The 18,353-nt window shown below is 35.2% G+C and overlaps 2 protein-coding genes across 6 annotated transcripts in view; one reads left to right on the top strand and one right to left on the bottom strand.

Moving 5' to 3' along the window:
* The window catches only part of RBBP8 (RB binding protein 8, endonuclease), an 81,543-nt gene extending 73,714 nt beyond the window's left edge, over positions 1-7,829 (bottom strand). For 3 of the 5 annotated variants that reach the window (XM_082418658.1, XM_082418657.1, XM_082418656.1), the window contains exons 1-2: positions 7,691-7,829; positions 4,950-5,154 (exon numbers count right to left, since the gene is read on the bottom strand). In XM_082418658.1, the coding sequence (XP_082274784.1) occupies positions 4,950-5,058 (109 nt within the window). In that variant the 5' untranslated portion in view covers positions 5,059-5,154; positions 7,691-7,829. The remainder of the gene's footprint in view (positions 1-4,949; positions 5,155-7,690) is intronic. The other 2 variants (XM_082418660.1, XM_082418659.1) reach the window with 1 other exon arrangement.
* LOC309640245 (uncharacterized protein) overlaps positions 1-18,353 on the top strand; it is a 645,560-nt gene that overhangs the window by 168,592 nt on the left and 458,615 nt on the right. The window contains exon 1 of the mRNA XM_082418750.1: positions 8,353-8,470. Coding sequence (XP_082274876.1) covers positions 8,461-8,470 — 10 coding nt within the window. The 5' untranslated portion in view covers positions 8,353-8,460. Of the gene's footprint in view, positions 8,471-18,353 lie in introns of the transcript that reaches the window.

Genomic DNA, 18,353 nt, shown 5'->3' on the forward strand with positions numbered 1-18,353 from the left:
AGAAACAAAGACCCAACACAGCCAAAAATAAATAAATAAATAAATTTATATTAAAAAATAAATAAAATAAATTAATTAATTAATTAAAAAAAATCCTAATGTGATTAAAAAAAATAAGTCACATATAAAACAGTATGTACACTGAACACAATACAATAATCTACATGCATTTCTTTTAAAACTAGGAAAGAATAAACAAATGCCATTCCTATAAAATGGTGATTTATTTTTCTTTTCTCAACTTTCTACAGTATCATCTAAAAATGAAAATTTAAATTAAATGGGTAGTAAAGCATTTCAGGGTTTTAGAGATATAAAATTTTGAGATTTTCATATATTATGGGATTTTAAAAACTTATGTTCAAGAAAATGTTTCATTGATGCAGCTGAACTATGCAATTCATTCAGATACCATTTGCTAATTTCTTACTATGTGCCAAGCACTTTTACCTATGGAAATGCAGGTAGAAAGATGAGTAAGATAGGGACTCTGCATAATAAAATTTTAATGATCTTCTTAAAATTTTAATGTCTTGTTATAAGACAACGGAAAGTAATCATTTGAAGGATAAAGAATTTAACCTTATACTTGAAGATGGCAGAATGCTAATTCTTCTCTGTTAAATGTTTAATAAAAACTCAAGTACATCTGGTCCTATTTAAATCATTTGAAGATATTGTATTTGCTTTACCTCCAGGTCACAAAGAATAAGCTTTTTTATAGTGTATATCTCCTATAATAGTTTAAACTTGAAACTATTCCTATTAGTAAACTTACATGCTGGGCTCACAGTATTATAAACCAAGAGGAAGATATGGCTTCTCTTCAACAGAAGTTGGGAGATGTTATTATTCCTTTGCAGTTTTAAAAGTGCACGTAGCTGATTACACATTGTTATTATCAGTGTAGCCATTATACAAGACAGAATATCTTGTATCTGGATTATTTTTGCTATCATTTCATTATATAACTATACTGTATAAATATTTTCCTAAAGAGAATGAATACAATGCCCCCAAAACCTACTGTGTCTTCTTCACTGTTGTATTCTCAGCAACTGCTACCATTCCCAGCATATAATTCAATAACTGCTCACTGAATGAATAGCAAGTGAATACTAAAACTCAGAATACTTCCTCAATGTTTCACACTACATTTTCTGGGGGAAAACAGTGTAGTCAAATGAAGAGCAGAATTAATGTAAAATACTCCTATTTGTCCCTGAACATATGACCACAAGCACAGTCACTTAAAAATCAGATCTTTATCACTAACAACAAACTTGAATTTCTAAACTTTCAAATATTTGAAGTGAACTAATCTGCCTCAGATATAAACAGCTCCTATCAATTGATAGGGAAAAGGCCAACTACCAAAGAATAATCAGGTATATAAACAGTTCTTGAGAAAGAAATACAAATCACCCTCAAGCATAAGCAAAGATGCTTAACCTCATTCATAAGGGAAATATAAACTAAAACTACACTGAAAATAATCAATAGATATATTAATCAAACACAACATGGAGAATTCTTCTAGATACAGATGGGAACAAACCAACTATAAAAAGACATTTCAGATAACTGGGGAAATTTGAACACAATCATCTAATAGGTATAAGATGACATTAAAGAATTTGTTTTGTTAGTGCAATAATGGCATTTTTTTGTTAAAAAAGACTACTGGAATATATTGAAGTATTTATAGATGAAATTATGTCAGAAAGTTCAAAATAACTGAGTGGAAGAGGGATAAAGATGCAAATGCAACATAAGTAAAACAAGGTTGGCTCTGTACTGATAATGGTTGAAGCTGAGTGATGGGTAAACAGGAGTTCATTATGCTATTCTCTTTACTTTTATAAATGTATAATATTTCCTAAAATTAAAAAGTCTTAAACTTTAAATTAAAAAAAATGGAAGAATACACACACAAAAGATAATAAAAGTGGTTACCTGTTTGTGTGTGGGAAGAAGAGGGTAAATTTTTGCTGTTTATTTTGTGTTTTCACAATTTTAGAAAAAAAAGTTTAAATTAAAAAAAAAATGGATAAAACAATAATAACTCTATTGACACCTGGATTTCTAACCGAACACTAATGTACCCTGACTGCATCAGCAATCCTAATATGCTGAAAGAGAGCTTTAATGGAAACATGCATCAGAATAATCTACCAAAGAATGAGCATAATAGAGCAGTAACAGATGCAAGTGAAGTAGTAGATGTAGTTGAACTCCTACCTTTCATAATAAAATTAAAGAGTTTCTAATATTTTTCTCAGCTAAGAATTCAAAAACTACAATTAAGAAATAGACATTTTCAGCAAAGTTGTAGGACACAAAGCAACACACAAAAATTAGTGGCGTTTCTTTACATTAACCACGTGCACTCTGAAGAGGAAATTAAGAAAATCCCATTTACAATAGCATCCAAGAGCAGCCAATACAAAATAAGGAATAAGCTTAACCAAGGAGATGAAAGACTTGTATGATGAAAACTACAAAACATCACTGAAAGAAATTTAAAAAAGGAAAGACATCTTATGTTCATGGACTGGAAGACTTAATATTGTTAAGATGTCAACATTACTCAAAGTGATCTACAGATGCAATGCAATCTCTATTGTAATCCCAAGGATGTTTTTTTGCAGAAATAGGAAAATATGTCCTAAAATTCATATGAAATCTCAAGGGACTCCGAATAGCCAAGACAATCTTGAAAAAGAACAAAGTTGGAAGTCACATATTTCCTGATTTCAAAACTTAATAAAAAGCTACAATAATCAAAACAATATGGTACTGGCATAAAGACAAACATACAGACCAATTAGAATAGAGCCTTGGCCCCCTTCTCAAAAAAATGGTTTTTGAGAAGGGTGCCAAGACCATTCAATGGGGAAAGGACAGTCTTTTCAACAAATGGTGCTGGAAAACTAGATATCCACAGCAAAAGAATGAAGTTTTACCCTTACTTTACACCATATACGAAATTCACCTCATAATGGATCAAGGACCTAAACATAAGATCTAAAACTATAAAACTCTTAGAAGAAAACACAAGGCAAAACTTAAGGGCAACGGATCTGGCAATGATTTCTTGGATATAATACCAAAAATACAGACAACAAAAGAAAAAAGTAGATAAATTAGACTATATCAATATTAAAAACTTCTATGCATCAAAGGACACAATTAACAGAGTGAAGAAGCAACTCACAGAATGGGAGAAAATACTTGCAAACCATATATCAGGTAAGAGATTAATATCCAGAATATACAAAGAACTTCAACCACAACAAAAACCAATATGATTAAAAAACAGGCAAAGAACTTGAATAGACATTTCTCCAAAGATACACAAATGGCCAATAAGCACATGAAAAGCTAACATCACTAATCATTAGGGAAATGAAAACAGTATGAAGGCTCCTTAAACAACTAAAAAGAGTTACCATATGATCCTGCAATCCCACTCCTGGGCATATATCAGGAGAAAACTCTTATTCGAAAAGATACATGCACCTCAATGTTCATAGCAGCACTATTTACAATAGCCAAGACATGGAAGCACCTAATGTCCATTGACGGATGAATGGATAAAGAAGATGTGGCACATATATACAATGGAATATTACTCAGCCATAAAAAGAATGAAATAATGCCATTTGCAACAACATGGATGGACCCAGAGATTATCATACTAAGTGAAGTAAGTCAGACAAAGACAAATATGATATCACTTACATGTAGAATCCAAAAAAAATGATACAAATGAACTTATTTACAAAACAGAAAGAGACTCACAGACACAGAAACCAAACTTATGATTACCAAAGGGGACTGGGGGGCGGGGGTGGGGGAGATAAATTAGGAGTTTGGGATTAACATATACACACTACTATATATAAAATGGGTAAACAACAAGGACCTACTATACAGCACAGGGAACTGTATTCAACATCTTGTATAACCTATAATGGAAAAGAATCTGAAAAAGAATATATATATGTATATATATGTGTAGCTGAATCACTTTGCTGTACACTTGAAACCAACACAACATTGTAAATTAACTATACTTCAATTTTAAAAAAAGAGAAAGCTATTCAACTGAGGGGAAAAGAAAAAACTATAAAGCACTGTAGTATTAACCTATGGTTGCAGTAGGTAATCAAGAAACAAATGTAATATGAAGCATTTCCCACACATGGGGGAAATGTATTACATGAAAGTCACAGAATTAGATAGGTATATTAAGGCTTACTATCAAACCTAGAGTTTAGCTTTAATAGTTTAGCTTTTAATAGTACATTTTAACACAATCATATATAACATTTATATACTCAACCTAACCGCAACAGCTCAATTCTCTGTATGCTCATTGCATTTCATATAAACCTTTTAGCTCTTATTTCACTATACTGTTAATTATCTGTTCACATGACTCTCTCTCTACCAGACTGCAGGCTCTTTGAAGGCAAACTGCCATTTACTTTTGGGTCTCAGGGCTTGGTGGCAAACCTAAGCACTGAGACACAAATTCTGAAGGTTTGTCGAATGACTTAGGTAGTATTTTTATGTCAATAAACAATCCTGCAAATAATTTTACAGAAGATAATTAAGTTTAGAGGTTATGTAACTTGCTGAGATCAAAGAGCAAGTACATAAATGAAATTAGAATTCAAATCCAGATCTTCGGTCAACAATTTCTATGCCCCTTCCACCACACCATACATATTACCACAAGTAACTACAAACTGTGCAAAAGCTACATTCTGTGGTAGTTGTCTGTAGTCAAAAAGCAACAACTCAACCATAAAAATGAATCTCCCAAAATTGGAATAGTAAAGGTCCCTTAAAAATGAGATCTTTGAACTGTCATAAAAATTAGTTATTACTATTATAGTCTCAGCAGAATACTGCTACCAAGTATTTCAGAAAAAAATTACCTTGTACTTCTTTATCATGATACTCCTTTAGTTTTGTCCAAAGATCCTTAAAGTCATTAGATACATCTGTAGAACTAGGGCTTCCACAACTGCTTCCCGAGACGTTCATCTTACTTAATATGCTCACACTTCTACTGCCTAATGTTTTCTGACCTTTTCTGTTACATTATACAGGTCTGAAGTTGTCTTTGGCCAGTTCAAATACCTGAAACAACAGATTGCAACATAAGTGAATTCTGCATTTATCTTTGTGTAATTTGAAATCAGTATGACTTCAAGCCCAGGCAGCTGATCTCAAGTTTTCCTTATTTACCTATGATCAATCACTTCAGAATTTGAGGGGGTGGAAGTGAGGAAAAAAGATGAGTATGGTGAGAAAAGCCCCAATTTCAGTTATCTGGCCTTAAGTTAAGCTACACTTTCAGGCAAATTTTTTCTTATTCCACCTATGAGGAAGTAATTACCTACATTATGTTAAGTTGAAAGGATTATGATATAGAGAGGTTTGTAATCATTCATGGTCAGTATTGTTTCCACATTCTAAAAGAATGTATTGCTTTTTTAACTGTTGAGTTGATATGGAATACAACAATATATTGAACCAAAAACTGGAAAACACTCTGAAATATTCTTGACTTAATAAGCATTCACATCTAGACACACAGACACACACACTGTAAAAGAGCAAGAAAGATGATTGACATAACACGAGTATCTGAACAGCTTTCTCATAACAATGAAATCAGTGAGCAAGATACAGACACAGCCAAGATCTATGAATACAGAAACATCTAAAAACAAGGCAAATATGGGTAAAGCTATTTTGTGTCTCTCAGAATAAAGGTGAATGATTAAATTTATTATTTGTGTAGCCCCTGAAGGAAGCAACAGGCTATTAAGTTCAAGTGGATTAATAAATATTTTAATATGTGTTCTTAAACTGAAACCATTAACTAGCTACTACTAAAAAAAAAAATAAAATGATTAACAAGTCTACTAACCCTCACATCCGGCTTCTTAGTCAATGCCTTACCATTGCTAACAAGTGCCCAAACGGATTTAAGTGTCTTTTACTAACCATTTCCCGAGGTCTCTGATGAAGAGGCTAAGATAAGCAATGGCATGTCTAAAGGGAGCAATATTATGTGCAGAGCCACTTGGTAAACTATAAAGCACTACAGAAATAAAAATACATTTATTAAGCTTTTCAAAAATTGTGATTATACTTTTTTTAAAGATAATCAGTGAAAATTGAACAAGTACTAGATTTTACATAATATTAGGAAATTATTTTTAATTTCTAAAGAGGCTTGTATTCAACTATGTATTAACTCTAAAAGATAAATCAATGGGTCTATACTACTGTCAATAAAAGCCACCATTTATTAAGTGGAGTGTGCTGCTTTATATTCCCTTTTAATTTAATCTTCACAATTGTATAAAACAGCTACTACTGATATTATTAATTTCATTTTAGAGTTGAAGAAAACAGGCTTAAGAGACTAAGTGACTCGCCCAAGGTCACATCGCTAGGACACGGCTACTACGGCCACGTCCCCGCTGCAACTCAAGTTGTGATGCCAATGAACTCCAAAATACTTCTAAGAAGCAAAAAAAACAAAACAAAAAAAAGTTAACTATTTTTATTAATCAGAAAGTTCAAAACAAAGTTTGTTACTTTAATGAACAATTTAAAATTGTATATTTTAGTATTAAATAGTTTAAAACCAACAGTGTAAAATAAGCTTCCTTTAATAAATATATCTACCTTCAGGGGTAATAAAAAGGTTAAATGTTTTTTTCCCCCCACATAACAATTTATCAATACTAAGCTGTTCAGATACCCGTGTTATGCCAATCATCTTTCTTGCTCTTTTACAGTGTGTGCGTCTGTGTGTCTAGATGCTTATTAAGTCAAGAATATTTCAGAGTGTTTTCCAGTTTTTGATTCAATATATTGTATTCCACATCAACTCAAAAGTTAAAACCCTTTCCAATCTATTTTGCATGCTTAGCACTTTTTGCTGGCATTTCTTTTGATATTGAACCGTTATTCGCTGCACGAATAATTTCTCAAAAATGTGCATCTCGCCTCTCAAGTTGCATCCTGGGCTCCACAGTTTGCAAAAATTTAACACATTTCTATGCTTCCTGTTGCAGTGTAAACCATAAACCACCACACTGAAGGTGCTCAAGAGAAGATTTCTTTCCTGTCACACCACACACATTCTTAGGTGAGGCAAGAGCCGCTCCTCAGTTCACACAAGGGCCCTGGACAAACTGAATAGGGACTCTGACTGCTGCTCTTACGAGCAGAGCAGAGGTCCAGTGGCTCCCATCCCATGACCCTTAGGCATCAGCCTCCTCCCGCGCCGCGAAGGGCTGGCGGTCCGCCCTCGCCAAAGCGCTCCCCCAGCAAACCGCACGACCGGCGCCGGAAGCGCGCGCGGCGACCCCGGGCGCAGGTCGGCGCATGCGCGTGGCGGGCCCGGCGCCAGCAGGCAAGTTCTCAGCTGGTGCGAAGACTAGGGAACAGCACTGAGTGCTGGCTCGTCCGCAATCCGGTCTACCTCCCGCGGAGTTTAGGCCGGCTGCAGCCGACTCCTCAGATTCAGCCCCAGAGCCATACAGCCATCCCCACCCCGGGTCCAAACGCCTTCGGTCAGCCGGCAGCTCCAGACCGGAAATAGCCCGCTAGGACCCAGCGCTTTGGGTCGGGGAAAGAGATTCCTTCTACTCACGGCAAGATTGCCTCGAGATTCTCGAAATCCCCAGCAGGAACGCGAGCACGCTCTGGAGCGGGGAAGAGACGGCCGTTCGCTTTTCTGCTTGTTCCCTCACTAATCTGCCAAACCGCCAGCAGCCAAGCCGCCCCCTCGGGGCAGCCCGCGCTTTCCAGCGCTGGGGGAGGGCCCGAGAGCCGCCGGCTCCCCTCGCCCCGCCCGGACCTCGCGCGACGTCACGCAACGTCGCGTGGGAGTTCCCGCGACGTCACGCCTCTTCCTCCTCCTCCCGCCGCGGAGCGAGGTGGCGCCCCTCGCGACCGCTGCGGAGGAGCTGGGTCGGCGTTGAGTCCCACCGCGTTGGGCGGTGACTGGGGAGTGGAGCTCCTCCTCTGAGCCGTCAGAAGAGGCTCCGAGAGCTGGCGGCCACCACCGCGTTTTTGAGAGGGCCCGGAGAAAGCTCACGCTGTTCTGTCTGCGGAGCTTTACGTTCTCCTAAGAAGTGATCAATGTGTCAGACTTAAGCCCGTTTCTGGGAAAGCACGTAGGAGCGGCCTGTACCAGATGGAAAGTAAAAGTTAACTGAGGAGGGAAGGGATACAGATAAATCTAACGTAGCTTTCCGGCTGGTAGCTCTTACCTACAGTTTAGTGATGCGACCTGACGGGACTGGGTGGCGAGGCCGCGTAGCAAAATGAACGATGTATATTTTGCACAGGTTAAAGAAAGTTTCTGACGAACCTGAAATGAGACGGAATCAGAAGTGACGCATTATTTATTGGAACAACATGCTGTTAGGTAATTTTTTTAAGTCAACGTTTTTTTTTTTTTTTTAAGTCAACGTTTTATGTGGCTGTTCGTTTATAAACATTCAAATTGTTAGTATATTTTCCTATTTATATTTCCTATTTAAAGGAAGCGTTTTAGCGTTAGAAATTCTAAATATATGAAGTTGAAGAAAATAAACAGAATAGACAGTATCATAATATTTTTTAAACCAGTTCAGTACTTTTCTTTAATACTTATAAGACCTGGGAGGAAGACAGAGGATATTATAAACTTTAAAAAGTAGAATTGTATTTGGGAAATCATAGATATAAAATGTAAAATAATTTTCTCGTTCATTCCCGGTCTTAAGGGATGAGTATCACAGCTTACTCCTTGCGAGTGGACATAACAGGATGTTTCTGTACCATCCTAGCAATGCTGTAGGAACGTTGGTATCTTTAAAAAAGAGAGCTGATGAACTTTCATTACCCTGTTAAAGTATCATTCACTTACAAATTTTATCTTGTTTTAGTCTTTTCTATCAGATCCTCTTATAGCACTATGTGCTATGTACCTTCCTATCTGACACTTATTGCAGTTTTCATTATTTATTTAATTAATTCTGTCTCCTCACCTAGACTATTAAGTTTCTTAAGGTCAAAACCATGTCTTGTTCACCTTTTTATCACCAGAAACTAACCCAGTGCTTGCCAGAGAGTCAGTCTCCGTGTAAAATGAATGAATTGGGCGTTCCTTTAGGGATTCATCTCTTTCATTTAAGCGGAGAATATCTTTGAATCCATTCTAAATTCTTAGATTCTCTTTATGGGATTTTATGATAATCACTTTAACGGTGGAAACAGTAGGCATACGTGTAGATATCTGCCTCCAATAAGGAGCCTTAAGACCTACATATAAATTATGAAGTCCTATGAGAAAACTTCTTTAACAGAGAAGCAGATATTTTGAACTCTTTGTAATACTGGGTTTCTCAAATTTTATGGCTTAGAACAATGCTTCCCAAACTTTTTCAGTACCTGGTAAAAGAATACTTGTATTACATATTGTGATAAAAAATGAGACTGCTTCCATCCAGAGGCAACAGAAACTAGGATTCCAGCCACCTCAGGCCCAGCACTGCCACCTTGAGGGTTGGGAGTTTAATGTCCTAGCATACGTATTGGAGGCCCTTGGTTAGGTTGCTCAATTTAAAAATTGTGTGGTGAAATGGTTAAAACGGTAACTTTTATATATGTACACTTAACCACAATGAGAAAAATTGTGTACTAAAAACTCTAGGATTCTTAGAACTGTAGAATTTTGGAACTATGTAGATTTTGAAATCATCTAACTCAAGCCATTTTACAACTGAAACTCTTTGTTGATTCATTCTATACAATCTGCTTACCTCCTACAGCTGGGTAGCTGAGGGTTGTGACGGGAAAATCACATAACAGGTTAGACTGATATCGCTAAAATTACATGGTTTCAGACCTCATATAGGGCACCAATTAATCTCTAAAATAGCCTTTATTTAGCTCCTTCTGTTTCCTTTGCTGTCTTCCAAACCTTCACTGTTTTCCTCAAGCCTCTATACAGTATTCTCACTCTCAGCTGACACCATCACCTCTTGGTTAAATAAGACAATGGGACTCAACAAGTGTGATCTTCCTGAACTTTCCTTTTCCTTTCTCAACTTTGTGAATTAGGCAATACCATTTTGCAGAGAAAAATGCAACCCTAATCCAATTGCTTCTCATCACCTCGTCTGTATCCACCCTGGGCCAAGCCACCATCAACTTAAACCGCTTCTGCAGCAATAGCCTCCCTTTTTTTTTTTTATAATCAACTATCTTTCTACTTACACTGTTTTCCCTTTACAGTGTATTCTCCAACAGCAGTCAGAATGATTCTTTAAAAGCTAAGTCAGAACATGACATTCCCTTAGCTTAAGACATGCCAGGGTCTTCCCATCACTTTAGAATAATATCAACCCCCTTTCCATGGAGTCAGGACAGGTCAATCACTGTATTCTACTGATGTTACCTCCTAAATAGAGTTCTGAATTAGTGCTTTCCTATCCATCCTCACTCTTATTGCCCTAGTTTTGGCCCTGATATTTCTTACCTAGACTATGCTTCCAATCTTGCACCTAAATGCAGTTTCCACACAGCTGCCAGAATGCCCAACCATTATTTCTGATCTTGGCACTCCCTTGTTTAAAACCCTTCAGTGGCTCTCAATTGCCTAAAGATTAAAATTCAATCCCTTTAAAATGTCAAAGAAGCCCTTCTTAACCTTGCACCTCTACCCCGCACCTTATCCTTTCCCTCTAAAACAGGAGACTGCTTATATTCCTCCTTCCTGCTCTTTGCTATTTCATTGTCTTGGCTCATACAATCCTCTTCTCTTGAAATTACCTCCGCCCAGATCCTTTATATTTCACCCCCTTTCTACTTATCCTTTAAGACTTAGCTCAGGTAGTGCAGCTTCCAGGAGACTACCTTAATGTCTCTCTTCACCCCTTCTTCCTACCCCCTTCCACAAATAGCCCTCCTCATTCTCCCATACCCTTCTGTATGTATCTTTGTCACTGCATTTAATGCTATTATATTGTAATTATGTTTATATCTTTTATCTTACCCAGCTAGGCTGCAAGGGGTTTCTTGATAGCGGAGACTGTGCTTTCTTCATTCTTCTCGGTATTCCTAGTTCTTATCAGAGAGTCTTAGAACAGTACTACCCAATAAAGCCACATATATGATTTAAAATTTTCTATTAGCCGCATTTAAAAAGGTAAAATGAAACAGGTGAAATTAATGTTTTGTTTAACCTAATTTATCTAAAATATTATCATTTCAACATGTAATCCATATACAGATTTATGAATGAGGCCTTTTACATTATTTTTCTTCATACTGAGTCTTTAAAATCTGATGTGTATTTTACCTTCATAGGACATCTCAATTTGGATTAGCCACATTCCAAGTGCTCAAACTCACATGTGGCTAGTGGCTACCATATTGGCACAAAACACGCCTAGCATATATAATGAACAAATGAGGTTACATGATTTACCTGAAGAACCAAGATGGAGCTGATTCCTATGGAGCTGTTTCCTACTCTAAGGCTATTTCTGTTATTTGTGCTGGGCATTTCCCATCTCTCTCCCACTCTACACATCATGCCATTCTCTTCCCCTCCCAGCAAATTTTTTGCCTGTATCCCCAGGCAAAAAATTTAGTGATTAAACCCATTATGATTATTTACGTAATAATGTCCAGCACCTTTAATACGAACACAAAATACTAGTAAACTGGAGTGAGCTGTATACCTACAGTCAGAACTACTTTAAGAGCAGAACAAAAGAGATAATAAGAGAAAGATAAAAATAATAAAGAGGGATAAGAGGGGAGAGAAGTAGTAACATAATGGAAAATTATGCTGTCAAAATTTGTGTCAACCTAAATGAACATGATTTAATTTTTAAACAGTTGTTTACAGTAATTACTAAGTGTTGTTTGGGGTTAGGGGTACACATCAATTAGTGATCTTGCCCCAAGTGCCAAAATGTTTTATGATTTGAGTCGATGGTGCTGAGATTCCAGTTAGGTTGAGCAGTTTTATAATTGTTTTAAAAGATATATTTAACATTCATGGAGGATGTCAGTATCACAGTTTTTCTTTTGACAGTCTTAGGTGGTCATTAAAGTGCTTATAAAAGACATTAAAGATTATACATTGCTTTCTGATTAGAAAAATTAGCCTCATGTAGTCTAGCCAACTTCCAACTTAGGTAGAGAAACTTTATTTATTTTGATTATCACTATGGCTACATATACCTTCTTCATTTCCCTTTATAAACTATTAAAGTAGTTTGTGTTTTTAAGTACTTAGCTACTTCATTTCACATCAGCAATGGGCAAAGTTTTATTAGCTATATAATTTTCCCAATTTAGGAACTATCACTTTATACTTGATACATAGTCTTATACAGTATACTGTGTGCTTGCCTATTGGCATAGGTTTAAATGATGGTGGGCTGATCCAGGATGTTAATGATCTGCTATTTATTGTCAATGGAAAGAGGCATCTTTTTCTTCCAGGTCATCAGTTTGTATACAGTGGCTGCTTGGGCAGTATTTCATATCTCTGCAGTATAGGTTAATGAAGCCTAGGAATTTTGTTAGATAGCCCTTAGGCCCTTTCTGTAACACTGGCATTTGTAAGAACCTCAGAGTTTAACCGCTGCAGAGATGATAAAAGAATTTAAGAGTGATCCCTAAGACTGTAGAGTGGAAAAGTGGATTGTATTTTGGGAATCTTGAAAAACCAATCTTTATCTTTTTATCCAGTAAATGTAGTTCTATACAACATTGTCCTGTGTACATATGTATAATGCTGCCCTGATGGAAACTGTGGGAACAATATTTACAGTAATGTAAATGGAAAATATTATGAAGAGTTAACTGTAGGAACAAGTCACTGACACTTGGAGTCTATTAATTAAAGCATTCCTTGATGGGTTCACAGGAGCAAACACGTTTAACATTCATTGCTTTGTCCACTTAAAAAAATAATGATGCACGTCTTAAATGGTAATTTTTCCATCTATGAATTAATGAATTTATTCACTGCTGGCAAATATTTGTGATCTTTAATGTACTCATGCGTCACAAATTGCAGATATGTCTTCAAACACACTGGCTGACTTTTTCCTCCATTTTTTTCTTATTCTAACTATGTTTGAGAAAAATAGACTTTTTAAAAAATAATGACATTTTGCTTTTCCTAATCCATATGTCAGTCTAAGGTTAAGGAAGCTTTGATAATTACTGATCCAAAAATGTTTTACGTTTAAAATTCAGTTCTTAGAGGAGGCCTTTGGTTTTAGCCAATACTTTTCTATTTTACTTAAGTTATAATCGGAAGTATTAGAAGTGAATAGTGAAATTAAATCATGTTTTAATTCACTTCTCACCCTTTGGGACAATTTGTTTTTGCAGACTATTTAGGATAGATAGAATTCCTCTTCCCAAATCTAGTACACTTATATAAAATGACCATATGCCCTGGCTTACCAGCAACAGTTCTGGTTAATGTCTGTTCTTCTGGCTTAACTATTAACAGGACTCCCATTTACTCTAAAAAAATGTCCTGGTTTGGGTGATAAGTCAAATGGTCAGAAGCTTTAGGGAATTTGAAATATAAACTAATAAAAAGGGGAAGATTCAAATGACCTTTTGTTGTCAGGAGTATTTTCTTCTCAACTATGTACAGATTTATCTAAACTCGTTTTAAAGAATATTATGATATAGATAATGTAAGCCATAAAAGAATTGCACTTTTTGATTTATTGCTAGTACTCTGAAATTCCCATTAGTTGGGAAGTGGTTTGTTTAATACTGATAGAAAATGGATTCAAGAAAAATTTGTGATGATAAGAATACAAAGTACTGTTCCTACTTCTCTTTTGAACCTAAAAATAACTGTATCATACAGGTAGAACAGGTACAGTTTTCATCTTTTCACAAAGGTTGATAAATTAGGTGGTGTGACTAGCACTATATGTACAAACTAGTAGGTAAGTTGACCCAAGACTTTAAACCCAGTCTTCTGGACATGAGTCCTGTGTCTATGATCTTTTCAGTACACCATGCTATTTTTGAAAAATAGAATCTCTGTGAAGCTTATTCTGTGCTTTTCTGTTTTTAATTTAGAAAATGCTTTTGAGAAAATAACCAAATAATGTTTCTGAAAAATTATTAAAAATTATTACCTAAAGGCTAATTTGCAGTCCCAGTACATTTTTCTGTTTACTTCAGAAAGCTTTATATTATATGAGGTTACTATAAGGACTTTTAAATTTGATAGCAATTTAATTTAAGTCTTATTGAGAAGAGGAAAATAAACTGGGCTGTCTTGGTCAGGATTGGAATGAAGCACTATTCTATGAATTAATCTCAGTTTTTTTAGACTTTTTTGCAATAATAATTTTATTTCTTAGTAATTACGGCACATATGCCCTTTTACTTGGTTTACAATAGATGTGGACATTTGAGAGATGAATATAAATTGACTTCTAATGGAATTAGTGGAAGTGTTTATACTAGATTCCCAGCTAGATTCTTTCATGTAGTAAGTTTAAAACTAAATAGATTGAAGAGCCTTGAATTATGTTGTACTCTCAGAAGGGACCAGAGCAGGAAGTGCTCCAAAAATTGTGGCGTTATTCTACAGTCAGCGATGGCATATGGCCATATTCCCAGCTAATGGTACTGTGTAAGCCCTGAGTAAGAGATGATCAGGGTTTATGCTCTGGCCCTATCTCTGGTTATCTGCATGTTTCCTAGACAAGTCTTACTTCCTCAACTGGAAAATGAGAATACTCATACTTAGTATGTCCAAAAGGGTGGTTGTAAAAATGAGGTATTATATGTGAAATTACTTAAAGCTTGCCAGTTGGGAACAGAGTGGTAGAAGGCTTTCCAGGCAGAAGGCATGTGCAAAGGTTCTGCTGTGGGGAATCATTGTGAGCTCTGGAAAGTGTAAGTATATAGTAATGTATTTGTATAGGTTGATAGTGGGAAATCAGCAGCAGTTCCACCGGATTTTTTGAATGAATTATAATTTGTAATTATAATCCTATTAAGCAAGTAATTTAACTTCTGTGTGCCTCAGTTTTTTATCAGTGATATGAAGGTAATAATATAAGCCTTGGGTATTTCACAAGATTGTTAAGGATTGAATGATTATATATATGTATTCAAATAGTGTAAGAAGCTGTTGTTAATAATAGATAAATTTAAGAGCTACAGCTAATCAGAGAGATCTTTCCAATTGCTAACATTATATAATTATAGTGAAACTGTTGAATTGCTATGCAAATTGTGAGAGATTTATAATTATAGAAGGGATTGGATTAAATAATAATTTGTTAAGTGCTTTTACACATCTTATTTGATTCAAATTATTAAGTTTAAATAAGTCTGGTAGTTAAATAGGTAATTATTATATTGTTATTTCCATTATATTACAAGGGATTTTAACCATTATCTAGCTGAACTGCAGAATTGTATAGAAAGGAGAAACTAATTTATTCATTTATTTCAGAAATTGGTGGTTGTAAGGAATCATTTATTTAACAGAGATTTATGACCTATTCAGCTTCAAGTCCAAGAAAGGGAGCATTGGTATCAAGCTGATTATGATCTGAGCTAATTTAGTGAAGACCTGAGTATGTTTGATAAATCCTTTTGAAAATAGTATCTGCTATTATTGGGCTGTGTTCAGTAGTGTGTATCCCCACTTTTTCTTATATCTATGCCCTCTTCAGTCCAGTTTCCCTTTTTTAGTTCATTAGCTAATTTAACCACCTTCTAAGAAAGAGTTTTTTTAAAACTCAGATAATTATTCTATTCTAACATAGTTCAAGTTAAATGAAAAAAGGATATGATTTTAATCAGATTTCTTTTTTATTTGTACCTGTTTCTTCCTCATTTTTCTAAGCTAAGTTTCTATCATTATGCAAATGTGGTATTTACTTAATTAGAGCACATAACTGGCTATTCACTTTTCTATTTTTAATCCACTTGACTAGAGCTTTCATCTAACGTATTCTTCAGAGCCATGCTCTAGGATCACAGTATAGGTTATAATGAATTAGTTCTTGTAATCAGACCCTATTGGACATAGTCCAAGACAAACTTGTAGCATTCAAAATTCTGTGTTTTACTATAGTGAGAAGTGTTATTTGAGGGTCCAACATAGTCAATCTATTTTTATTACAGTTTTACCAGTGTAGACTTAAACAATAAAGTCTTTGAATCAATGCTGGATATAAAAGTATTTACAGAGTATGTACTGATTGTTCATTTTGTGGCTGTTTGGCTCTTCAAAAATTGGCAGCCAAATTCAGGAAATGAAATGTAGTTTATTAGAAAATACCTTTCTCACAGAAGATCAAGTTTCTGTGCATCTCAGGTTTTGTGGGAATGGATCAAATACGTCAGACAAAAATTGGCTAAAGTTCCTTATTTCCATTTAAAATTGCTGTACTCATTTCTCAAAAAATCTATTTTAGTTGTACAGTGTATTAGTTAAAAGTATATTGTTAAACCAAGGAAAAAGTGGTTTTACCATATTTGTTCAATAATAATAATATACTGGACTCCTCTTGGGCCCTGCTTACATCAGTCATTGCAGTGCAAACCAGATTCCTGTCAGGTAAAACCTGACACCTCACCTGACTTTCGGCTTTAACATTAGCATTAACACATGTTTTGTTATGGTACCAGAGGAACTGCTGAGAATTTAATTTATACTAGATGTGTTTAATTTACACTTACTGGTGGAACTAGAATAACATGTCATTCATCTTAAAAAGTAAAACTGTGGGAAAAGAGACTGGTTTTGTTGTGCTGGAATGGACTGAACAGCTTTTCTTGCTGAGTGGACTGTAGCCATGTTCCAGATTCCTGGTTCCTGGCCTATAGTCAGGTTCCAGTGGTTAGTTCTATATTATAGTTAAAAAGCAGTATACTTGTTCCTGAGCAACATATATTTGTTTTAAATTTTGTCAAGCAAGCACTTGGACAGTGAATAGAACAGAAGGTAACAGCTCACAAAACTGCTATGTAGATGGTATTTATCATTCATTACTTATTATATGATTGAAAATTGATCACAATATTAATATCTTCAGAAATGCGAATGATCCTTTCATCTCAGACTAAATTTCATCTACTTTCAGTTAGGAGACCTCCAAATGTAGACCTGTATGGATGGTCCTCAACTTAAGATGGTTTGATCTTAAAGATCTTTCAACTTTATGATGGTGTGAAAGCCATACGCATTCAGTAGAAACCATAATTCGAATTCTGAATTTTGATCTTTTCAGGGGCTAGCAGTATGCAGCATGATGCTCTCTTGTGATGCTGGGCAGCTGCAGCAAGCTGCAGCTCCCATTCAGCCATGCGATCACGAGGGTAAACAGCTGGTACACGTAAACCATTCTGTACCCAGACAGCCATTCTGTTTTTCACTTTCAGTACAGTATTCAATAAATTACTTAAGATATTCAACACTATTATAAAGTAGGCTTTGTGTTAGATGACTTTGCACACCTGTAGTCTAATGTAAGTGTTCTGAGCATATTTAAGGTAGACTCGGCTAAGTAATGGTGTGCAGTAGGTTAGGTGTATTAAATGCATTTTTGACTTATGATCAATTTACAGTGGGTTTATCGAGACATACCCCATCATAAGTTGAGGAAAATCTGTATATGTTAAATGTAAATTTTTTCTAGAAGACCTCATCGCAGAACTCTATAATATTGCTCTGTGTCCATAAATATTGTACTGCAAGCTACAGAAAGTTATCGATATTGTATTTCTTAATGTTTCAAGATGCATTCAGAAATTCATTAGATTTAAAATATTTTCATGTTGGAAGGAAGTGTTTCTCACTCCTAATCTAAATCATTGTAGAAGGGATAGGCACAGAACCTTCAAGGGAGTAGACTTAAGATAGAACTTTGAAAAAAAATTTGCCATGTAAGTTATATTTTCACTTTGTCAGTAATACATAATTTCTAAGTTAATAGTTTTCTGATTACTTTTAAGACTATATGTCTTTAACACGATGAGCTATACCATTCTCTATTTCCCAGTCAGTTTTTGATGCATAGCAAGTTTGGTTATTAGTCCTGTGTTATCCAAATTAGCTATTTATATATAAATGTTTAAAAAATATATGCCTGCTTTTCAATTGTTTATAGTAATATCCACTCTGTATGCATGAAAATTAAATGCAAATTAAATACTAATTTAATGAATAGTCACATAAGGTTAAATTGCTTATGTATCTAATAGTTTTAATAAGAATGTATAATTAGTGGGCTAAATTGGTGAAG

This window comes from Balaenoptera physalus, assembly GCF_965194825.1.
Source record: "Balaenoptera physalus genome assembly, chromosome: 12".
In the NCBI taxonomy this organism is placed as follows: Eukaryota; Metazoa; Chordata; class Mammalia; order Artiodactyla; family Balaenopteridae; genus Balaenoptera; species Balaenoptera physalus.